This window comes from Ascidia mentula, chromosome 2 (assembly GCF_947561715.1).
Source record: "Ascidia mentula chromosome 2, kaAscMent1.1, whole genome shotgun sequence".
Taxonomy (NCBI): domain Eukaryota; kingdom Metazoa; phylum Chordata; class Ascidiacea; order Phlebobranchia; family Ascidiidae; genus Ascidia; species Ascidia mentula.
Window position 1 is genome coordinate 11,806,365 of NC_138567.1, and position 25,022 is coordinate 11,831,386.

General features: G+C 39.9%; 4 protein-coding genes across 5 annotated transcripts; all 4 read left to right on the top strand.

The window, feature by feature from the left end:
• The first annotated feature begins 1,078 nt into the window (after nt 1–1,078).
• Nucleotides 1,079–4,831, top strand: LOC145890735 (delta-type opioid receptor-like). The gene is made up of 11 exons (XM_082981880.1): nt 1,079–1,239; nt 1,631–1,760; nt 2,035–2,197; nt 2,319–2,500; nt 2,844–2,972; nt 3,191–3,232; nt 3,295–3,562; nt 3,698–3,952; nt 4,017–4,129; nt 4,358–4,429; nt 4,571–4,831. Exons 1-11 carry the CDS (start codon nt 1,152–1,154, stop codon nt 4,671–4,673), a joined length of 1,545 nt encoding a protein of 514 aa, XP_082838006.1. The 5' UTR covers nt 1,079–1,151; the 3' UTR covers nt 4,674–4,831.
• A 1,558-nt stretch (nt 4,832–6,389) lies between these two features.
• On the top strand, nt 6,390–10,230 carry LOC145890737 (delta-type opioid receptor-like). The gene is made up of 12 exons (XM_082981883.1): nt 6,390–6,500; nt 7,022–7,169; nt 7,238–7,400; nt 7,581–7,762; nt 7,986–8,108; nt 8,180–8,212; nt 8,268–8,302; nt 8,404–8,579; nt 8,982–9,218; nt 9,464–9,576; nt 9,886–10,020; nt 10,121–10,230. Exons 1-12 carry the CDS (start codon nt 6,461–6,463, stop codon nt 10,215–10,217), a joined length of 1,482 nt encoding a protein of 493 aa, XP_082838009.1. The 5' UTR covers nt 6,390–6,460; the 3' UTR covers nt 10,218–10,230.
• Nucleotides 10,231–13,232: 3,002 nt separating this feature from the next.
• Nucleotides 13,233–16,946, top strand: LOC145890736 (neuropeptides B/W receptor type 2-like). The gene is made up of 11 exons (XM_082981881.1): nt 13,233–13,624; nt 13,888–14,026; nt 14,256–14,418; nt 14,636–14,817; nt 15,061–15,177; nt 15,242–15,300; nt 15,384–15,559; nt 15,727–15,969; nt 16,169–16,281; nt 16,435–16,572; nt 16,715–16,946. Exons 1-11 carry the CDS (start codon nt 13,582–13,584, stop codon nt 16,845–16,847), a joined length of 1,506 nt encoding a protein of 501 aa, XP_082838007.1. The 5' UTR covers nt 13,233–13,581; the 3' UTR covers nt 16,848–16,946.
• A 1,608-nt stretch (nt 16,947–18,554) lies between these two features.
• LOC145888664 (uncharacterized) lies at nt 18,555–24,653 on the top strand. 2 transcript variants are annotated; one of them, XM_082979466.1, is made up of 13 exons: nt 18,555–18,693; nt 18,857–19,013; nt 19,875–20,037; nt 20,339–20,520; nt 20,725–20,856; nt 20,965–21,009; nt 21,087–21,205; nt 21,352–21,581; nt 21,809–22,054; nt 22,228–22,340; nt 22,810–23,006; nt 23,578–23,730; nt 24,177–24,315. In XM_082979466.1, the coding sequence occupies exons 1-12, from the start codon at nt 18,615–18,617 to the stop codon at nt 23,712–23,714; spliced, it is 1,800 nt and encodes a 599-aa protein (XP_082835592.1). In that variant the 5' UTR covers nt 18,555–18,614; the 3' UTR covers nt 23,715–23,730; nt 24,177–24,315. The 2 variants fall into 2 exon arrangements, with proteins under 2 accessions (XP_082835592.1, XP_082835591.1); XM_082979465.1 differs by lacking the exon at nt 22,810–23,006 and having other exon boundaries at nt 24,177–24,653.
• Nucleotides 24,654–25,022: the final 369 nt, after the last annotated feature.

Below are 25,022 nucleotides of genomic sequence, written 5' to 3' on the forward strand. Positions count from 1 at the left end.
TTTGGCACAACGACATTTAAAACTGTGGGAAAATGATTTGTACGACCTGCTCAAAACGTGGTACTATGAAGCTATTAAAACCTTAAAATACTGATCGTTGGTATGCATTGATCAATACTTCAAAATGATAGATTGTACAACATTTTGTTTGCTACTAGTTTAAGTCATACAACAATTTGTTTCTGCACTTCCAATTTGATCTTCAACTGTGGAGACGAAATGCTGCAAAACATTTTCATCGGAAAAAGGTTGACGCAACCAAGTGAAGAACGTTTGACATACATAGTGCATGAGCAACAAGCTACATGTTTACCTGCGAAAGGCAATCAAAGTTGCCCCAGGAAATCACTATTGCAAATAAACACGAAATTTGGCGCCCAAGGAAAATTAATTACAGCGTTGTTGCGGCATAGCGTGTTGCAACTTACTTGTGATGCAGAAACTATCGAAAGTAGCCGGGAAGTAGAAAACTGAGGCTTAATGTGAAAAATGTCAATGGTTTGATAGGATACTGTTGTGATCACAAAATCTGCGATTAAAAATAAATTGCTTTACACATAATATTAAAAACGCAACAAACACTGCTGAATTGAGCTGTAACATTTATCGACAGCAAGAATGTATGTCTGACTGTCTAAAATATTCTAAGAATGCGTCAGTTTGGAGGAAGTGTAGCTTAACATAAGGATGTGGCAGAAGCCTACCTTGTGACGCCAACGAGCATAAATTACATTGATAAGTCCAGGGATAGGTTACAGTCCACGTCGTTAGCGAGCTGTTCTCGAGCATAACGCGTCAATAAATTGCGCTCTTTAAATTATAGCCGTTGGCAAGAAGTTGAACACTGAAGCCTACAGGTAGTGACCTAAACCGTTTCGTGTAGATAGTGATACCGAAGTTTAATTTTAAGTAAGGCAATGGTTATCAAGAACGATCAATAGAAAAGTATGTTTTAGGGGTGTTTGAGTTAATGTTTAACACGAAAAGTGCCACAAATTTAACATTTAGACATTGAAGCAAAGGTTAAATCTTAAAATTCGTTTTCATCACAGTTAAATGAACTGTTTTTGTAAAGGAAGTTATAAGTATTTGTTTTTGTGGTGAATGGAAGAAAACACTTCAAGCAAGCAACTATAAGTCTTCAATGCGAAATGTCACACCCCACGTACAGCAATGAGACCGAAGGGTTTCATCCAGACGCCTACGTTGGAACCGATGTCGCTGATTTGTTCAACGAACGTGAGTTAGAGTTATTGGGAAGTTGATTATTGCGGAGTTAAGAAATTTTGCTAAATGCTAAAACCTTGTTGACAGAGGCGATGCGAGCACTTCGTCACACAAGCTGTAGGGAGAAATATTTTGTTAATTTCAAAACATTTGAGTTTAATACCGTTACCCCACTGTACTCGGTTTGAAAATCGCATTATATACGAACTTAATTTTCCAATTAGCAAAACAAACTCATTTTAACAGTTATTTTAAGAATCCTGGTAACGAATATATTTAAAATTATTGGAAACAGAATTTTAGCAAACTTTTGACAAGGGTTTTCTCCGTTTGCAGTAATGTCGGCTAATATCATATAGTGTCGATATTTTTGGTGTTTTAACGAATTTTTAAAACTTTGCAGCTGTGGAACACATTAATTGGCCGAAGGTTATCTGCTCTATTATTATTTGTTCCATTGGTTTGTTTGGCAACACTTTGGTAATTTTCCGGATCGTTTTTTTGAGAAGTTACCAAAGGTCGGTCACCCACTGGTAAGAAATGTGTTTAACAAATATGAAAGATGTGGGCTTCTACTAAAGTTTTCTGAGATTGTGGAATAAAAGATTATAAGCTAAACCAACTAATGCCTTTTTTGAAAGCCAGGCACGTACAAACATAATTTACTTGTAAAAACATATTTGCTACAGCGTTATGAAGATGCAACCTGTTTTAATGACTCGAAACTCAAGTAGGAATGCGCCTTTTTAAAACGGTTGTCGCAATTATGTTCTGGAAGGAGACTGAAACATCATTATGACCTTTCAGGTACGTGCTTCAACTAGCAATCGCCTACTCCCTGTTTCTTCTCACTCTGACCTTCAAAACAAGTGAAGACCTCAACAATAGGTGGATCTATGGGGATTGGCTTTGCAAGGCGAAAGAGACCATCCTGTTTCTTAACTATTACGCATCTATGATGTTCCTGATGGTGAGCGCAGCAAATCATTCCTATTTACATGGAAATACACGTCGGCACTAAATATTTTAGAATACTGCAGGTTGATTGCCAGTAGAGATGCGGTATGTTAAGTAATAAAATTTACCTACAGATAATGAGCGCGGACCGATACATTGCTGTATGCCACACATTTTCGGATGCTCTGCAAAAACTTCGCAAACCACGTTCAGCAATCATCATCACCATTGCCACATGGATCCTATCTCTTTGTATGTGCATGCCCATAACAATGCATAGTGCCATTGTGGGCATTCATCCATACTGCAGCTGCAGGTAATTTGAAAGCTTAAAATTGTTCGTCGAACGTATATTTTTCAGTAAACGCAGAAGTAATGTCATGCTGTCGCAAAGCAAGGCAGGATCGCCCCACTGCGCAGGCCCTTTATTTTTGGCGATCACAGCTCTAACATTCTGATCGTAAGGTTCACAGGCTTCGCAGCCAAGGCATTGCAGCCAGTCGAACGTGTATTTTTCAGTAAAAAATAGATAAGTGTGCAATACCTTGTCCGCTCATCATGCCATTAGAATGTGAACTAGTTCCAATACCAAACACCAATTCTAGCTCATGAATGAAAGAATTAACATAAAAAAAGTAAAACAACACTTTTTTTGTAAGCTACGTTTTCCCGTCGGAGATGGACAACAAAAACCACACGGAGATATGTCTGGAGCAAGGGTTCGAAGAAGACCTGGAATTGTGCTTGCAGATGATTACTCCAGGCGAAGGAGGCTCAGAACACTGCCGGTATGATTGTATACACAGGTCGTACACAGGGCCGGTCCCTGGCACACGTCACTGATTGATCAAATCACGCCCAGCGCTTATCAGCGACACAAAAAAAAGTTTTTCTAAATTGTGCCCCGCAATTTGTACGACCGGCCCAGGGTATATGTAAGCAATCGCCTTCATATCTGGGTATATTGTATGATAAGATGTTAACACGGTTGGTCATATTAATGCAGGGCCTTATCGGATGTGACACGAAATATTTTGAACATCATCAGGTAAAATTGAGAATTCACGTTTTTTCTTCTTCTCGCAACTTGTGCAAAAATAACTTTTGCAGTCAGCCTGACTTCTATGTTCCCGAATACTACAATAATGATGGCGGAGACGAATTTAAACCATTACATATGGAAAACATGAGTAAATCATCTATGGACGACGTAGCTTTTGAATTCTCCAAAGGCCTGTTTGTTGATAGTCAAGGAGAAAAACAACCTATCGTGGATATGGACGGCGTGCCAATGATATGCACTTACGCTTCTGCACCATTTGGTTGGAAAGCATTTATGGTCTTCAACTTCGTTGTCATGTACGCTTTACCTGTCATTGTAAGTCATACAATATTCAAATGCAATATTAAAATAAATTGACTGCATTCCGGATAGCTTTGTACCCAAAAACATGAAGTACTGCAACAAGCACAAGCAAAGTACAAGCAACATGTTTTGACCATATATTTACAGGTGATGATTACCTTTTATGGCCTAATCGTCAACCACCTTCATAGCTTCAAGTTTGTTACAAATACTGCAAATAGTGAAGATGGCCTGGGCAGTGATGAAGGCCGTCAGAGACTTAACAAAAAGCAGAGAGATAAACAACGCCGAAGAATGACTATCACGTGCGTCGCCCTTGTGTCAGTATTCGCGTTGCTGTGGTTGCCATTCCACATCAACCACATGTTGAAGTTGGTTGGAATTAATGTCCCAATGACAAAGGTTATGTTCTTGATTTAGCTCAAACGTGAGCAGCCTTGCAAGAATCTGTCTTTACTTGCGATAGGTTTACATCTGCGAGAACCTACCAGTTGCCGGGTCGCTGTTGGCTTATCTTAACTCCGCTCTCCACCCGTATCTGTACAGCTTCCTCTGCGGCAACTTCAAGTGGCGATGGAGGTATTTTTTGTTCTTTTCGTGCACAAAAATCACTGGCGATCCTTTTAGGATTTAAAGCCCAGTAAGTCAGGATACAGTAATTTAAAAGGTTGAAATGTCGCACATTACGATAAAACAGAATGCGTCCACAACTGCTTATAATTGAAGTGATGTATTGTTCTGACTCTAACTAAATTCGTCGTAGTTGGTAAGTTATAAACAAACAAATGACCGGTTCCACCTTTTAAGGACACCACAACACGAAATTAAAAACGAAGGCACAAGCTGCATCTCGGTCACGGTCATGATAGAAGTGCACAGGTATGCATATCACAAGCTTACTCGGAAAAAGTTCAAAATAATAATCAAGGCGCCTCATAATAACATGCTGCTTACTGTTGGATAATATAGGCTACATCACGGTGGCGGCAAACGTAGTTTTACTTTATTCATACCGAACAGGACGAAGTCACAAAACGGAGGGGGCTTGAACACAGCAGAGATTCCTAAGGAAAACAAAGACACACGAAACGAAATAACCGCAGAGGCAAGCGAGCAAATCTGAACAACCACATCCCCCAATAATAACCTGAAAATGTTGTAGCCTGGGTTGCTCGCCGCAACAGATTGTAAATTTTATTGTATATAAGTGTATTGGCGTCAATAAAGTTTTTTAGTTGAAACTGACGCAGTTCGCATCAAAAAACACGCATTTCAGCAATACAAGGGGCAAGCGATCCTGTCTTGCTATACGAAATCATGGTAATACTTCTGTGTTGTCTGATTTCGGTGGTGGAAATCCCGTATGTATGTGAAGGTCGCATGGCAAAGTTATGCATTTGCGCACCAGTGTGCCTTAGCCACAATATACCGCGTGAAACCACTGCAGTTGGTAGAGCGTTGGGCCTAGTTAGCCCAAGGTCGTAAGTTTGAACCTCACCGGGAGCTTGATTTTTCAGATATCGCTCCGACTTGTTGGGAAAAGTGGCTGATTCAGCTTGGCTGCGAAGCATGTGAACTCTTTTTTACTATTGATTAGAGAAACATTACAAACCATAGAATGCCTTGTTTCAGGACTAAATCTTCTGGCAAAATTATTAGTAGCTACATGACGCAAACTGAGGCAATGTTGAAAAAATACTCGCAGGATAAGACTATTTATTTACTGACGTTATTTTGATGAAATGCAACAAATATTAATCCTAAACATGTTGGTACAAAGTAAGCGTTTATTAAAGGAGCCATCTAACGAAAAAGGAAAACTGACTATGGGTAAGAGTGTTTTTACATCTTTAGTTGACTGCATTGAAAATCGTGCATTTATGCTTGGATTTAATTATTGTCGTGAAATGAAACATTGAATTCATATGAAATCCAGTGAAGTCGAAACATAAGCCACATATAATTTATTTCCTGAACCCGATCGGTTTAGTACGGGTCGGTTTAGTACGGGCTCGCTTCACTGGTTCCCATTAAATCTAAATACAAAAACACACATAAAACATTCATCTGATGTGGGGTTGCCATGATCAACCAACATATTTGAAGTCAACAAAATAATGCATTAATTTAATGGGAATTCTTCCCAGCTGATCCAAAGGGATCTGCTGAATTTGTTTTTCTCAAGTAGGTCTCGTGAAACTTACGAAAGTCCATAAACCTGAACGAAAGTCCACACAAACGGGCTTTCGCGTCGGCCTCAATTTGGGCTGATGAGACTGAAATTTTGCTGGGTTGTTGTTTTCGTTTCAAACTGGAAACGCAACTCCCTTTAAAAATATCTCAAAAACAATGTTGCAGTATCGCTTTTCGGCTGTAGTTTGTGATGCTTCCTGAGGCGAACAATAAAACCAAGATGTTAAGAAAAACGGGAGTTGAGATTTTTGTGAAGTGTTGTTGCAACGATGACACATCAAAGAGTAAGAAATTTGTATCTGTCGTAGACGTTGTAGCCATGCAACAGCTTACTACGTGTAAAGAATGCATTAAAGATAATATGAAATAACAAGCAGTAGGTGTACTGCTATTTTTGTTGCCAGGCATACTAATTAATCAGAATTGCTCTTCTGGCACTTAGTTTCTAACGTGTTTATTGGAAACCAACGTTTCGTCTGCCATCCGGCGAGATAGACGAAACGTTGGTTTCCAATAAACACGTTAGAAACTAAGTGCCAGAAGAGCAATTCTGATTAAGCAGTAGGTGTGCTGTAGAGTATCGGAAAATCAAGCAAGTCGACCGATAGCCTGTGAACCAAAAGTTTAACCAGCAGCCTGGAAAGTTAAGGAAAGTACAACAACTTGGTGTCGACGTAGCCTACGTTTAATAATAGAGGACTTTGGCTGAACTTTCGTATGAGCATGTCACATGAATATGAAGAATCCTACTACAATGGTGAGTTGTGCAGAACGAAACCCAAGGGTTCAACAAATTATGTGATAACGTTGTTGTAAAGTTGTATTTAAAAACGTGTATCGACTGAACGTTTAAAGAGTTCCATGTTAGTTTAAATCAGCGCTTCTCAAACTTTTCACCAAAATTCATGGCTTTCTCCTTGGTAATTTTGGCATTTTTTCCGACGAATCATGGTCAAATTAAATAGGTCACTAATAAGGGAGGTATATATGAGAACCATTGATTTCATGTTACTTATACCCTTGATTTCATGTCATATTGTAAAGGAGTATCGTTCATTGATGACACAAAGGACGCTTATACTTAGACTTATTGTATGTCGGTATACGGCCTTACTGACTGCCATCAATTTGAAAGAAACTTGTCACCCAGAAATCGCGCTTCACGGACCCCTGCAAGGGACCGCGTGGCACAACTTTGAGAACTGTTGATTCAAATACTGCCCCTTTTAGCCACAAAAATGAAACAGGAACTTGTTTCACATTTGGTTCATTCACCAGGAGAATACTTTGGGAAACTTGACGAGGATCAGCCAAATTGGGTTAAAGTTACAATTTCAATCATCATTTTCATGATCGGGATGCTGGGAAACATGGTCGTTATATTTGTGATTGTAGCTTTGAAAGAATACAAGAAATCGACACATTGGTAATTTTTGTTTTATTTTCCATATTTTCCATGTAAGAACCAACGTATTGATATAAATAGTATTTCAGGTACGTGCTTCAACTGGCAATAGCAGACTCCTTGTTCCTGCTCAGTCTGCCGTTTGCGGTGAGCCAAGATGTTCACCAACGATGGATCTATAAGGAGTGGATGTGCAAGGCAAAGGAGACTATACTCTTTCTCAACTGCTACGCGTCCATTATGTTTTTATCGGTAATTATGAATTATCAGTAAAACACACACTCCAACCCTTAAATATTTTTTTCCCTTTACAATGTTAGGAATTTGGATATTAATATATGAGGCTAACTGCATAAATCGCCTATAATGTCGTACTGTGTCACGGCATTTCCAAATAAAAGTACAACAAATTCACCAAATGATTTGAAACAGATTATGAGCTTGGAACGCTATGTTGCAGTGTGCCATACATTTTCTGGCGTCTTACAAAAGCTCCGTGGGCCACTGACCGTAGGTATTATAACCGGGACGACGTGGACATTGTGCTTTTGCGTGTGCATACCTCCCATGATGTACAGCGCCACAGTAGGGATTTATCCTGACTGCCATTGCGGGTAAGATCTGTACACACGGATGACATAAAGCAACTTTTGCAGGATAGGCCTATGTTAAAGCTATTATGTACATGATTCTTCGTATTTTTATTTTTATGCAGCTGTATCAGTTCCGTTTTTTTTTGGTGAAAATCAATGGTCGCAGGCAAATATTGCCAGTGCTTAAGCTTTGCAAAATACATTGTAATCTTGAAAGAACACTGATTACGATATTGCGTCACAGATATGTTTTCCCTGATGATGATGCGGAACAAAACGCCACAGAAAAATGTCGGAAACTTACTGGCCTGACAGACGAATGCATTATGATAAATTTACAAGTGACAGAGGGTTCGCAACACTGCCTGTAAGTATGATAAAGTTTATATCATTACCCACTATGTCGCACTTTAATTGACTGTTTTTTTCCCGCTGTAGTTCTCTACCAGACAACTACGACAACTCATACAGGTATAACTTGGTGGTTACATTGCGAAGAAATATCCTAATTGTATTATATTTTCAGTGGGAATGGTGAGCATGACCCAGCACCATATATAAGTAAGTGGTGCTTGGATGATGTGCGGATATTTCCACATAGAAAAAACAGAAAAAATTTTAACAGAAGAACATAAAGGATGTAACTCCTTTTACTTACGCAGGTACTGTACCAACGCAAACCGCGAACACATCTTCCATTGACGTAGGGGAACTAATAACAGGAAATATCGCAGGAGCCGGGGTAGTGCCATTGTTATGTTCTTACGAAAATGAATCTTGGCGCTGGAAGGCGTTGGTGATTTTCAACGTACTTGTCATGTTCATACTGCCTGTTAGCGTAAGTCCGAGAGTAGCAAATTTCTTAATGTCGTTGGACAAAAACTCAAACTTCTGGCGTTAACGTTAATTTTGGATGTTTTTCGTATTTAATATAATGCATATTGAACACTGTTGTGTGTATTTCCAATTCAATATAATGCATATTGAAAACTGTTTGTGTGTATTTCCAATTCAATATAATGCATATTGAACACTGTTGTGTGTATTTCCAATTCAATATAATGCATATTGAAAACTGTTTGTGTGTATTTCCAATTCAATATATTGCATATTGAAAACTGTTTGTGTGTATTTCCAATTCAATATGATGCACATTGAAAACTGTTTGTGTGTATTTCCAATTCAATATGATGCATATTGAACACTAAAGTTTCAATTTATATTTCAGTTTTTTTTGCAGTTGATGATCGTATGCTATGGGCTCATCGTTCGTCACTTGGTGGTCAATGACAGAGTTCTCAAGAAATCCGGCGTAATCCAAATGAGCGGCAGAAATGCCGGAGGTAGCAGTTCATTGTCTGGTCGCGGCCGACGACGGGAAACGGTGATGTGTGCCACGCTGGTGTCTTGTTTCGTAATTATGTGGTTGCCTTTCCATGTCAGCCACATCACAAAGTTGGTGGGAGCTTTACACAAGGTAAGTTCGAAAAGAGTTTGCTCCAGTTTCTTGTAATTGAGTGGAATATGTTAAAGAGTCAAGTATTCCCACATACAAACGATCCACCAACATAAGTTTAAATAGGTTTGTTACAAGAGAGTAATTTTAAACCTCTACATTAATTCGAGATACAAAGGAAAATGTACAAGTGGGGGAGTTGGTTTGTTCCTGAAAACTTGTTTTCATTCCAACAAAAACAAACTCAACTTTGATACGTGTTGTAGGTTCACATTTGCGAAAACCTTGCAATTGCTGGATCTCTGATGGCTTATTTCAACTCCGCTCTGAACCCCTATCTGTACACGTTTCTCGGCAGCAACTTCAACCAACGTTGGAGGTAGTTGTTAGAACTGTAGTAAAAAACTGTATGACTATATATATATATATATAACTAAGAACTCATTTACATATATTATACCGATGCAAGAAAACTTTCTCATACCTTGCAAAACATGTTTGTCCTATAATGAATGGAGAAGAAACAGGTCATCAGCTACCTAAACCCGAATGCAAATTTAAAACAAAACATACCATAATCTTTCTGAGAATAAAAACAACAGACTAAACACTTTGTATTTAAATCCATAATATTTTGTTGTTTGACTCATTACTTAGTAAATCGAATATGTGGTTATATTGTACATAGAAATGCCACAAGGCCTTTCGGAAGAGCAAATCGCATGTCAAGCAGAACTTATGGTCGCTACAACCAACAAGCAAGGCGCCCCAGACGAAGCACCTCTACTAGTATCACAACAGTGTCAGCGAACCAAAGACAAAGGTATATCACACAAAGGAAATGTCCACCGAGTTCTAGTTGACAAATTGCACCGGCGCCCATGCACTTTATACACTTAAATATGGGCGAGTTTTTGTTTCAGAGAAAAACCAAACTCCCTCACCAACACAACAAACTTCCAGTCAAATATGGTCAACAACTTGCCAACCGAAAAAAAGTCGACAACACCGATGGGTTGAAATATGATAAACTCGCGCTAAATTAAAGTAATGAAGTCAATGATGCGATAAAGAAAGTGAACTTTATTTCATGCGTTTATACTTGTGGCAAGAGTAAATCAACTCTGAAACATACATTTCCATTGTAAATAAAAACACAAAGAAAGAAATCAGCGTGGCACTTTTGTGTTTGGTGCAGGATAACAGGTTTTTGGTCACTGACGTCTGAAGAAACCCAAAAAAGGACACGAAACGACCGAACACATACTTAAAATTTTTTGGAAACAATCATATTTCTCTAAAAATCATCATCAGTTAAAGTTTAACAAAAAGAAATAGCAGCCATTGGCAAATAACTGTTTTCTACAACAAAATTACAGATCTTTACAGATGCCTTTAAAAGGTTGTAAGACAGCGAGACAAAGGGATTTTGGCAAAGAAACGCAGTGTGCTGCTGGTGTGCCAAAAGACATTTAACATGTTATTATCGGAGCACAACGAGAACAAGCTTCATAATCAAGCAATGTTAAAATAAAAAATATAAGTATTGCTTATTGTCACGTCGCAGCGATCGTGTGACACAAGGTGGCGGTAGTCAGCGGACCCTAACTAGTGGCGCAAGAATTCAGCAGATACAGGAAGAACAGCGACAGACATGTACGAATGATGAACATCGTTTGTCAACGCGCTTGAACTTAGTGCAAAAAAAATTTTCTGCAAAAACCCGATCAACCGTTGCCACCAAGTGTGAAATTGCCGTGTGGCACAAACAAAGAACGGCCGCGCATGACTCATATCCTGTTGTTTGCTTCTGTTGCCTTTCTAAGTTAATTATACAATGGTCCTGGTTGAAATTGTCCCTAGGATAGGAGGGTTTAATACAGTGTTAAGTATTTTTAAGACCAGAGTACTGTTTGAGGTAAATTCCACAAAATTGGAACTGTTCTGAAAGTTGAATAATTGACCTCCAAAACCAAATCATTCCGTTTGACTTAAACCAAATAAAAGCAAGATATTTCGTAATCGATTTCATTTACAAACACAACAAAATTAAATTTGGAGTCATGTCATCGCTAACCAAAGAAACACAGGCAACCCAGGGAATGCAGTCACAAAGAACAACAAATTCTGGTCACCACAGCCAGTCCACCCAAAAAGTACCAAAAAAATATATAATATGATGACAAATCGATCCCAAATGCTCACCACTTGTTGTATGGATGTCTAAGTAATGCTGTTACAGTTTTGTAGTTGTTAGACTCAAAAGCGACTGTTTCGCTTACCAAGTTTCGTCGGGGCAATTGTTCCTTTGCGTCACGGAAAACCATGCGCGACCTACATCCGCGATGAGAGTCTGCTTTTCAAACGAACGGAAACCGATACGTGGAACTATGTTCACAGTGAATGGCTGGTAGTTTGAAAGTTGGTAAGCATTGTAATTTCGTGAGACCGAAGTGGGTTGGAGGCCGTCCCATGACTATAGCGACATGCCTGATACTTCAAAACAAGACTCCTTGCGCTCGTCTGGATACTCATGACCAACAGCATAGCCGATCTGCTATAAACTGCCTCCCAAAGTATATTTCGTGTCTGAAATATTTGTTCTAGTTCAGAAAAACTCTTTAATTTCTGTTTAATTTCTACACACAGCGGCAACGAACGTGTGACAAAATTCCAAGATATTAGATTAAGAATATGCATATTTGCCACATATCATATGTTACAGGCCCCAAACAAGACAATGGTAAACAACAAAACAGTAGGGAAACGTGTGAGTGGTATGCAACAAAACAAGCAAGGCTATTTAGCGGTACAGGTATAGTTACATGGTTGTTTGCAGCAAAAAGACGGTGTCACAAAAGCAGAGCTTCGCAGCAACTATCGACCAGACATAAACAATGGCCGTTTCCCGCTGATTGAAAATACAGCCCAGCGCCAAACGAAACAATCCACTTTCTCAGCAACTGAACTTCAGGAAATATCAAAGAACGTCATCGTGTCCTGTTATTCACCAAAGGACTGGGGATTTTCGATGCGAAAACACAAACAAAGGAGACCTTTCTTTGGCCTTGAGATAAAAGACGAGCCTTGATATATTTACAGGCGCAAAGTTTAACTTGGAAAGTCTAAGTGGCATTTGGTAATAAACCGACACGATCATATACCTATCCGCATTTGATCAATTGCAATAAAGAGGAGAATGCCTAACAAGTTGGAACATTTACCAAAAGCAAACGAGGGTTCCACGGTTCCAAAACATAAACCACAAGGGATGAGGATGGTAAATGTCGTGCCAATAGTACCAGCTAAAATTAATCCAATTCCTTCGCCATTCTCCGAGTGTAAGCGTGATCTGATCAAACTCATTCTCCCAGTCTTCTTGACTTTTGCGGAAGTAGTGGCGGGGTCAGTGCACGTCCCAGGGAATGTCCACTCAGTGGTCACACCACGATATTGCTGGGCCTGCGAGCAGCAAGCAATGCGCTAATTTGTCGCAGAAAAGTGATGACCGCGGAAATGCGGTTAGCATTTAGAGTGACGCATACGGGTCCCCACCACAGCGCTTGACGGCACGAAGCCACGATTTACGCAGGTCGCAACACACGCATGTAGATTTGCTGACACAAAAATGACGTCGTCAAATGGTAACGTAACTTGGAGTTTGCAATCATTTTACACTTTTAACTTTTCGTTTGATGCCGTGTTTCGACACATAAGTCAACTCCAGGTCAGCCTCGACGTCAAAATCCACTCGTTACTGATGCTGCCAGGCATATTTATTAATTCAAAAGGCTTTTCTGGCAATATTTTGTATTTCTCTTCACGTTTTGATTGTTATAAAACAACCTTTATCAGGACTACATGCAGAAATGGGTGATAAAACGCCAAAAGCGCATTAACTAGGTTAAAAATGCAAAAGAAATGTCAAAATCAACCAAACAATACCACGCATTTAGTTTGTGTTGAGTGATTGATACCGGTTAAGTGACACTGATTTATTCTTTCAACGGCTTGGATCAAGCATGTTTCGAGCAAACGAAACTCTTTGAAAGAAGGTGCGTGGAGGAAAACTTCCGTGTGAAACTATATTGGAAATGCAAGTAAGGATTGCGATAAGACATTCGGGAGATCAGCAATGACCGAAGCGCAGGTACTTTTTGATATCGGATAAAACCTTCAGCCTGAAAGTAATACGTTTGAAAGTATCGCCTTCATGTCCCTGTTGGGGTGACTTCTGAATAGAACAACATAACAGCTCGTTTAACAACCACCGAGGAATGAAACCTTACGAACCAAGCAGCAATCTTTTGTAGGCACTGGTTTCATTCTGCGGTATCAGTGTAAGGTTTCACAGGTTCTTGGTTAATTTAAGGCGATATTAAGCATGGCGGCAATCGAATCTGGTGATTATTTTGACGATTATGATGGTAAGTCCCATTAAATACGTATGGCATTAATATAGAAGAAATAAAAATTGCTTTGAAATCTTTATATAACGAGCCAGGTTAAGTTCAGATTTAAAAATATATTTGGTGCTTATGCGACTATATTTTACAAAACTACCTCGTTACGTAACATGGCCTTGGGGTTTCGTAAAGACCCAATGAATTTGTGATTGCGTTGCAGTGTTTGATCAAGTGTGTCGACTAGGATATATACAAGGCTTAAAGTTATTGCAAACTTGTTGCAGGCATTAATGATGAGGATCAGACAAATTGGGCTAAAGTTGCCTTTTCAATTATCATTTTTGTAATCGGGTTGCTGGGAAACATGGTCGTTATATTTATAATACTGGCTTTGAGGGAGCACAAGAAATCAGTGACACATTGGTGAGATATAATATAAAGTTGCGTCATATTTGAAGATTCTCTTCACAATCCAACTGTGTTTTATATGTGTAAATAATGAGTTGTGCAAATTCGTGCAGTTTAAATCACATTTTCTCACGAATAAGCGTACATTCCTTCATTGAAATGTTTTAGCCTACCACAGCAAATATGTTTTATCGCGGTTAATTTTTATTTTGTTCATCAAAACAATCAACACGACATTTTTCAGGTACGTGCTTCAATTGGCAATAGCAGACTCCTTGTTCCTGCTCACTCTGCCGTTTGCGGTGAGCCAAGATGTTAACCACAAATGGATCTATAAGGAGTGGATGTGCAAGGCAAAGGAGACTATACTCTTTCTCAACTGCTACGCGTCCATTATGTTTCTATCGGTAACTTTGCGGTGTTGGGTAATGCAAATACACTCCAGTTTTTAAGTTAAATTTTTTGCTATAGTTATTATAAAACAAAGGTAATCGGAATTTATGGTTGTTCGTTTAATTTCGTACATCACTATTTTGATCAGATAAATTTACAAAGAAAACATTCCAGTCGCCACCCCTCTTCCTAAACTTTATGATCGAAAATGTGCGTTGTGATTTGAAACAGATTATGAGCGTGGATCGCTACATTGCAGTGTGTCATACATTTTCTGACACCCTGCAAAGACTGCGAAGGCCATTGGCAGTAGGTATTATCACTGTGATAACATGGACCTTGTGCTTATGCGTCTGCACACCGATCATAATGTACAGCGCCACTGTAGGTATTTATCCCGACTGCCATTGCAGGTAAGTTCCGCATTCAAGGTTGGTATACAAACGAAACATAAATTAACTAAAAATTGAAGTGTATCAGTGGTCTACCATCAGGGTATTTAAAACTTTCATTATTTTGTTTAATATAAGCTGACCGTCTTCGAACACACACTACCAGCCAAACTGTATTATATTTTGGCAAAACCCATGCATTCGCGATTGTGATAAAAGAACAGCGTTTCATGTTATTTCGCCTAAACATGGTTTACGTTCTAGCTATGTGTTTCCTGACAACTATGAGAATAAAAGTGAAACCGGAAAGTGTCATGGTCTGCCAGACGAATTGTGTCTTAACGTGGAAAATTCGCAGAAGACCGGAACGCAACATTGCATGTAAGAATAGCTAAGTTATACACCTTCACGCAATAAAAAATATATCGGTGGTTGGTATTTGTAGAACGATTTCGATCTCCGATTGGCTTGACCAAGACACAGAATATGAAAGTGGATTTGAAGGTGATTATAGCGTGCGTGCTTGCATTCGCAAATGTGATACGTCATACGACGGAACGGAAAAATATTTTGTGGCATGGAAATAGGCGCGGATTCAACGACCGACTTCACAACTAAAATAGTCGCGAGTACAGCTTTTGATGAAGTGATTGTGAATGATGAGGAAAGTACACCATCGATATGCACCTACGCAGAGGAATCTTCAGGGTTTCGTTCGCTGATGCTGTTTAACTTCCTTGTTATGTACATCGTGCCCATCTGCGTAAGTCCGCATACAGTTAAGTTATGGAAGTAACAAGATATTGGCTCGAAAATTTTGTGTTGAGATTCCAGGTTATTCCAAGGTTTCACAAAGAACATTAAAACCTATAACATGGTATGATAGACATGATAATATTGGTAACGGTAAAGTATTTCCATATTGTGCAGATCATGGTCGTCTTCTACGGACTCATTGTTCGTCGGTTGGCGGCCAGTGACAGAGTTCGCAAAAGCAGTGTCTCTAGTGCAACCAAAGGCAAGTATAGTAACAGCAGCTCCTCGTCTGGAAATGCCCGGCGACGGGTAACGATTATGTGTGCTGCACTGGTCGCCAGTTTCGTACTTACTTGGTTGCCTTTCCATGTCAACCATATTGCAAAGCTTGTTGGAATCAACGTCCCCCTTAGCAAGGTATATTAAGAGTCAAGTATTCCCACATACAAACGATCCACCAACATAAGTTTAAATAGGTTTGTTACAAGAGAGTAATTTTAAACCTCTACGCTAATTCGAGATACAAAGGAAAATGTGCAAGTGGGGGAGTTAGTTTGTTCCTGAAAACTTGTTTTCATTCCAACAAAAACAAGTTTCACTTTGATACGTGTTGTAGGTTCACATTTGCGAAAACCTTGCAATTGCTGGATCTCTGATGGTTTATTTCAACTCCGCTCTGAACCCTTATCTGTACACGTTTCTCGGCAGCAACTTCAACCAACGCTGGAGGTAGTTGTTAAATACACGATATACTAAACTGTTTTCTTTGCTTTTTGAAAACACTTCTTTAACATAAATAAAATAAAAAGATTACAATATACTTTTAAGAACCTAAATAATGCTGCTATATCGTGGAATAAAGGATAGTCAAATTCCGCGCAGAAATGCCACAAAGTCGTTCAGGAGAAGAACCAGCTCGTATTCGGACGGCATTACAGCACGATACAACAAACAGGCGATACAACAAAGAAAAAACACAGCAACCAGCGTCGTCACTTTGTCTGCTGCAAAAGAGCAAAGGTAAATTAATCAAAAGCAAAGTTCAACTGCACTTAATCCTAATTTAGTCCTTCAGGCCATGTTATAATGACAGAAAGGCCATCACAAACTTGTCATGCATAATCACAAAAAAACGATATACTTTTATGTCAAAAATGGTCAGGTTGAGATCGATGTCAGAAGGAAAGCCGTCCTTCTGCACTACACAATTTCCATCCATGTCACAGACCTTGAGTCCAATAAATAACGTTGCCACCGATGAAATCGAGGCCACAACGCTGCTTACAACTAAGTGACGCTTCACTTTCCCGTGTATATAAATGTTATTGGTTGATTTGTGTCCGCTTGTGTGGTCTTCCTATCCTGTGCCTGTGATTTTGTTTGTAAATAAAAGATATCCCTTATCAGGAAATATGATATCAAGTATGTCGTATCAATATATGATCAATGGAGCTGGTAACATGTTTTAAGTATATATAAGTTGCAGATTTTCCCGGCATCTGATAAGGTTTTCACACCCATATCCAGGATCATAAAAAAGAATGTGTACATTAGCAGATAGGGTTCCTTCCTACCTATCCACGAGTAGTGCCGATTAGGACGAACGTGTTGGTCGTCCCAATTACCCGCCCTTAATACTCATCCGATACCTTATAAAGGCAACGCCGTTTGTGCATGCATTAAATGGTATAATCCCTCCCTTCTTTTGTGCCATACCTTTAATATCCTATGACTCATGCAAGCAACACACACGAGCAATAAAACCTCTTGTGCATCATAGGTTTTAATACGCGAGGCTTTTGCATCTTGGTGGGGCTTTGCAGCATCACACTGTAACCAAACGAGGGAAAGCAGATGCGTTGTGCGCGCATGCGCTAAACAGCCGTCCCCGGATGTCGCGTCGTAATATATACGAGCCGCTTAACGTTACATACACATATAGTATACGGTAGCTTGGATTGCAATAAAGTGGTGTGAGAGTGTTGGCTGCGAAAAGTTAGGATAGATACAGAATACTTCTCTGGGCGTTGTTTCGGTAATAAACTTACAACAGTAAGAATGATTGTGAGACAAATGGCAGCAATATACGTGGATTAAAATGGTATAAATTGCATTGATTTCATTTTTACTTTTAATATTATTGGAGAGGGAAGAGTAAATTTTAATAAACTCATGCGAAGAAATATTTCGTCGCCAAGTTCACTAAAAAGAGCGGTTTCAAGAACGTTCGCAAAGTGTTAAAAATAAGCAAGGTTTTTTAGGGGAAACAGAGGGCGGCAAGTTTTTCGCAAAACCAATTCCATTTCGTCGAAAAGGCGCTAAGGTCGTACTTGGCAGCTAGAAGGGGTTTGCAAGTCACCACACGGAAACGCCCAATGTTCTCCCAGAAAGAGAGGCATATAACCATATAAGCAAAGTCGAGAGGTGAGTAAGCCTCCCTGCGTGCTGTGCGAGTCCTGATGGTCTTACGAAGAAGAGTGGGTTTAAGACAATGAGGAAATGCCAAAATTTAAGAGTCACCATGTGACAGGGACAGAAGCCGGACGCGTGGATGTGCATTTAAATGTTGGGCTGTCTATGCTTTTCGGAGTTTATTTCGCCCCTGTAATGCAAGGTATGGGCAAGACAGCAGAGAGGGTTTTTATCTTTTACAAGTTTCTTGCAGTGCAAATTTATTTTTCGCGCACTTCGTTAAAAATGATTGCTTTGAATAAATTTGTTCGCACAAAGTAAGCCGATGTAATGCCAATAAACAGCCCACTGTGACGAATGTGACTGAAAACCGGCGTTAAATAACGTGAGAATACTGCGTTGTTGTCCGCAAATGCCACAGCAGCGGCTTTGATGGCCTTTAATTTCCGTATTCCAACACAACCTCCCGCGGCGATTGACGAACGCTTTTGCATTTTACCCTTGCGCCATTGTGCATGAGCTTGAACGCCGTTCGGTCGACTCGATACGCCGATATGCATTTTTTCTGATTTAATTATGTATTTGTTTTCATCAGTATAGCGTTCTGAAGTTTTGGGTTATTTTTAACGTAACTTGAAGAAGATTGCGACATGGCGTACGAACCGGCCCTGGCCGGTTTTCTTGTTGATCAAGACCAGCTTGACAGCGAAGTCAACTTCATTGTAGCAGGTGAGCGAACACCAGACGAAAGAGTGTTTGTGTAGTTTGTTACAGTAATTTATGTCTCCCATAAGAATTGATTTAATACTTAGTGCAACCCCATACGATGCAGAAAATCTTGAGTAAAGACAAAATCGCAGTTTTTTGGAGTGTGTATTTTTTATATTAACAGCATCCATGGGCACGACCGCCGAGTCTTCAACCACTGAAATAAACTGGCCCAAGGTGATCTTTTCCATTATAATCTGCATCATCGGTTTGGTGGGAAACACGGTGGTAATTTTCGTCATCGTTGTTTTGCGGGAGTACAAGAAATCAGTCACGCATTGGTGAGTGTATACTGCCTCCTGCGTGTGCATGTTGATGGACGATCGTGTGACAAGTTACGGTGTTCCAAGCGACACATTACTCAACATGCTAACACGAAAAAATGAAAATTTTGGTTCCAGCATATACTAAAAATTTGGCCTTGAAACAATATGAGGCATTTGTTGCGATTCCGAAAATCGACATATTACACCACAAAGTTTTGGATTAAGTCAGTAAAACCAAAGAGTTATTTTGTATTGCGCAAAATCCGTCAGAAACTGTGTTGACCACAAGCACCATGCGGTCAAATCATTGCTTAAAACCTGCGGGTTTGGTCGGCTTAACCGAACAGGTAAATGCTTTCGGAAAACTTAAGCACATAAACAATAAAGGGTAAAGATTGTAAGGATGATGGGTTGTTTCTTAAATGCTACGCGAAACACCAAACAATTCAAGCAAAGTCGAGCCAATAATATGAATTCTGTGAGCTGCCAATCGAACGACCAAGCAAAAAATCCACTTTGTGGTAACTGTATAATCACCGTCATCCGTTGGGCGCCAAACTAGGTGAATCTATACCGACAAAACAAGGTTAAAACACTCAAGCAGAAGCTAAACCAATAGTGCCGCCAGACCCCGTGTCACAATAAATCATTTGCCGGATATTGCGTTCTACGAATCATAAAATTTACACAAGTGAAAACGTGACAACGAACAAAACCACAGAAATTGAGCTTTTGCTAAAAACCCTGTTACATGAACATCGTTTTAAGAATCTGTGATATGCGATGACGTTAGCAAAAACGACACTTGGACGATATATCCGTAAACAAACGTTATATAGTTAGGATTAAAACCTAAAACCTAACCATCTTTCCCAGGTACGTGCTCCAACTAGCAATCGCCGACTCACTGTTTCTTCTCACACTGCCCTTCAAAACAAGCGAAGACTTGAATAAGAGATGGATCTATGATGAATGGATGTGCAAGGCCAAGGAAACGGTTCTCTTTCTCAACTACTACGCGTCCATTATGTTTCTAATGGTGGGTTTTAATTGTTTGATGTTGGTGTTTAAATAGTAATGAAAAAGTAATCATTAAACAGTAATGACACAATACAAAAAATATGCCATACTATCGATCAACTCTATTTGGAAATCTCTTTTAAAAGGATTTCCTTGGAAGCACTGGGGTTATAGATTTAATGAAACACACGCGTACAAGTTAGTTGTGTGAACATTGTTGCTGCAATGTTACTGTTCTGCAGCCGCATATTAACACCAACCACTCAGGATGCTGTATTGACGGTGTAGCGATTGCTTTTACACTTCCTTACTTGTCACAGATAATGAGCATTGACCGATACATCGCTGTGTGCCACACGTTCTCCGACACGTTGCAAGCACTTCGCAAACCAATTTCAGCAGTCATCATAACTGCTGTCACTTGGGTCGTTTGTCTTTGCATGTGCATACCGGTCATGTTGTATAGCGCCACAGTGGGAACACACCCGTACTGCAGCTGCAGGTAAATGACACTCCGTATGATTTTGTAGAATTTCATGTGATCCGAGATAACAATCAGGAAAAAAAAAAGAAAATACAGACGACTGTTATTCTAATAACATATTTGGCAATTTTGACACTATTACTCTATTTTGGTCGTTCCCAATGGCAGTCGTTACAACAAGCTACATTAACGTCTATTTTAAGAACCCTTTTGCTTTCACAGCTATGTTTTTCCTTCGGAAGATGACGCACCCAAAAACGCCACAGAAACCTGCATAATGCAAGGATTTGAACACGACTTGGCAAACTGTACTAAACTACTGGAGCCAACAGATGGCGGAACTAAGTACTGCAAGTGAGTGGCGGGAGGACATCATTCACATATCTATAAACAAAGACATTTGTTCATTACTTTACATAATTTTCATGCAAACGAATTAAATCTGTAACATTTATCCCACAGGGTGGCGCCGGATTTTGTAAATGAACTGATTAAGAGTTACATTGGGTAAGTACAATTAAAGCTTACATTGTCTGTTTGTTTGTAATGTGTGCTATGACAACCGCATGTACACTTTATTACAGAAACTTCGACGAATTTCTCAAAAACTTGAATAACTATATCCCACCAACCACCGGGAATGGAACAGCGAACGTCAACGTAACAGCAAACGTCAACGGGACATCGAACGTGAATGGAACAGGTAAACAGTTGCAAACAACCTTTTTAGGTTTATTTTAAGCACTTCTTCTTAGGTTTTGTTACATGTGATTATGACTTTTAGTGCGGTGATCCAGCTCAGTGAAGTTACGATATATTCCATAATACCTAACTTCGCAAATGGTTTAGGGTTTCCCATTGTGGAAGCAAGTGGCGAAATTCCGAATATCACGAATGTAGTCGATACAACTGCAACCATTACTTCTGCCCCTGTGACTGATTTACTGACGACGGCGGCCCAATACATGATGCCACGTGCCGAAGGAATTCCCTCGAAATGTACATACGTACATGCACCAGTTGGATGGAAATGGTTCATGGGCTTTAACTTCGTGGTGATGTACGTTCTTCCCGTCATCGTAAGTACACAATATAGAGTTGGAATGATTTGAGAAGAACTAAGTTAATGCATGGGTGTAAAGCTATTGAAAAAAGACAGCAGCCAAGTAATTTTCAAAAAAAAGACACGAATATTTTGCCTTCGCAATAAATAGACTCAAACCTGGTATTAATGATGTTTAGCTGTGTCAGAAGGCTAGCTTTGTCCAGCATCTAGCAAGTCTTTCAATGGCGAATTTTCGTGTAGGTCATGGTTCTGTGTTACGGTTTAATCATCAACCGTCTCTCAAGTTCAAAGTTCCGCACTAGTAGCACCGCGAGTGCGACACAAACAAACGGCAAAAAGCGAAAGAACAGCACCAGATCGGACAAGGATCGTCGACGGGTGACCATCATGTGCGCCGCACTGGTGACCACTTTCGTGCTTCTCTGGTTACCTTTCCACGTCAACCATCTGGCGAAAATGGTTGGAATCAACGTGTCCATACAGATGGCAAGTCATTCAAGCGTATAACAATTATTACATTTTGACACTTTGGCGCCCATGTAAAGGTTTATACCTAGAAGTGATTTGAAAAGGCATGTTTCATTTGCCAAAAACACCCCACATGCGATCATTGTAATGCGGCATTGTAATTCCTAAACTAAACGAGCAGTTGGTTCCAGGTTTACATCTGCGAGAATCTTCCAGTTGCCGGGTCGCTGTTGGCTTATCTCAACTCCGCTCTCAACCCATATCTGTACAGTTTCCTCGGCAGCAACTTCAAGCGGCGATGGGAGTAAGTATCGCAACCCCAGAAACAACGATTTGTTTTCATGTTACTGTTATGTGGTCGGGCACGAGCTAACGGCGGTGCAAGAGTGGGGATCTGATGTGAATGATCGCACTCGGAAACTATAAACTTCCCCACTTTTTCTTCGTTCGTGCGCTTCGTGATCAATTTCGCGGGCGTCATGGTAGTTAGGAGATGATATCACTCACGACCATGATAAATAAGACCCTTAGAGTGACTCCCGACCACACAATGCACGTAAGGGCTGTGTTTTGATGGCTGCATCCGGAGCACGAGCGAATCAAAATGTGTAGCGAAAAACTCTTGTGTGCGTGCTGCTGTCAGTGTTCATTTGAATTAATTCGTCAAACAAATTTTGTTTTTGCTTTATTTTTTGCTAAGCTGGTTCACCAGAAAGTATGTCCCAGTTATTTTGATAAAATTGGCTAAACCAAAACACGTAAATTTGCTTCAGATTGCTGCGAAAAACGCGTGGTATCCAACAGTTTATGTCCTTGGCTAGAAGACATTCTGACCATAGCGGCATAACAAAATCGAAGAGCGCTAGGCATCGTAACACTACCCAGGCGCCTCACTACTGGGCCACGGGCAGTATTAAGGCCCCGAACAGCGTGGTCGACAAGAACTTAACGACCATTCCTGCCACTACAGGTCCTAGCCGCATATAGACGAAACCGACAAGTTTCGTTCTCATAACTTTTACGTTTACAATGTAGCAAGTTGTTTTTCTTACAAGGCATGAATTGTTTTTTGCTTGATGTGGCATGCCAAACGTGTTGGTTAGCATGAACGAAGACAGCATTAAATTCCGTTCGAGTTTTTCGTCCAACAAACACACGCACAAAGTTGCTACGTTAGAAAAATCTTTTTTGCAAAATAGCACGAACGGGCATTCAGCAATTGAAGAAATGGCGTGCCATAACCAGTTTGTTTTTAATGCCAACAAACATTCAGAGAAACATAGTCACCCAACGTTGGTTGTTTTTTTGGGCCGTTTGCAAAATCACGCTAGCAAAATACGTCATGCTTGGCACTCGGAAAAACGCCAGCAAGAATACTTGGGCCAAGGCCTTTGTTTGTGCCACAGATCCTATTTTTTAACCATACCGTGCATGGAATGATGTTTAGGCATGCGGATATTTTAAACTTCGCTTTCTTATAGCTGGCTGGAGAATTGTTGACCAGTGGAAGATATTTATAACGTTATTTTAAATGTTTGCAGCCATGCAGCAGGCTCCATTCACAGAAGCGTTAAAAGGAAAACAAGTTCCATCTCCGGAGGTATCGGAGTCCGATACACCAAGAAGTCCCACAAACCGGGCAGAGATGGAAGCACAAGCAACAACACTGCTACAGTGATGACAAAAATTTACAGGTAAATTACTGCCGCAGGTCTGTCGATATGGATTAAACGAAACACTCTGAGAACCGAGTTGGTATTTGCGTTTCGATGTGTTTTGCTTTTGCCAACACGCCTGGGTGGATGACTGCGACTCCACGGCAGACGGTGATATTCCATGAGGAGATTGCCTTAAACATGGGCGCCTGATTTGATAACCTTATAGTTTTATCGGTGCCCATGGCTTTTTTTTCTTCAGTGTATCGTTCAACTGCGCAGATATTTTTTTGTGCAAAATACTGGTTTAAAAAATGTTATTTGAAAAAAAAGCTGAACTTGAACTTACTTAAATTTGTCCAGACACAAATATTAACAAAACAGGCGATGTCAGGCCAGTGTTGATTTTACATACTACATACACGGATTGCGAAATTAGTAATTGTTGCTTTACACAGCACTGAAAAACAAAACTCTTTGTTTAGGGGCAAATCAGAGAAGGGTGGATCAATATCAGAAACCAAGCCGTCCCTCGACTCCACTCAAGCCCTATCCGGAAACAGCGAAGTATTAAATCCAGTCAGCACTGTGCCCACAAACGGAATAGAAACGGCAGAAGGACTTCCTGCTTACGAGGAGGCCCAGAGTATGGAATTACTCCACCCTTAAATCGGCTAAAAAAATGTACACAACTTATTTTTAATATATTTTCTCTTTTTGACTATTGCATTGTAAATTTCGCTTTACTGTGGTTTTGTGTAACGCGCTATACATTACTGTTTTCCAAGTTAAAGCCTTTTGCAAACATACATGTGTTGCTGTTAACAATTGCGTCTGTCCTGTACAGTGTGCCATTTGCTACATTGATATTTTGCAATCATTTCAATCAATGTTGCTCAATATGTTGCCCTTAACCGTAGAATGAATGTAAATAAAGTAATCAAAAATATTGTTTAACCGTAGATCCTTCAAGGTTGATATTATAGCATTGAACAATTGTAATTCAAATCAGCCTTATACCTTCTGCGAAATGTTGTCACAGTTGTAATGTCTACATCCAATGGCCTGCGAAATCTCCATTATGTAGGGTTTCCAACTATACCACTTCCTTAGATGCAAAATAATTTGTGCAAATAGCCTGAAAGAAATGCATTTTAGCAAAACTGTGCATGAAATGGTTGGTAACCCTGCATTTTCCATTTGCTATAAACATCATCACTGTGAAAACTTGGGCAACATCTTGATTTGCTGCACTCGTCCAGACTGGTGCTGTGAAAGCTCGCTTACGAATTAATTTAATACCTTGCTTGATCGGGAAAGGCAGCATCTTC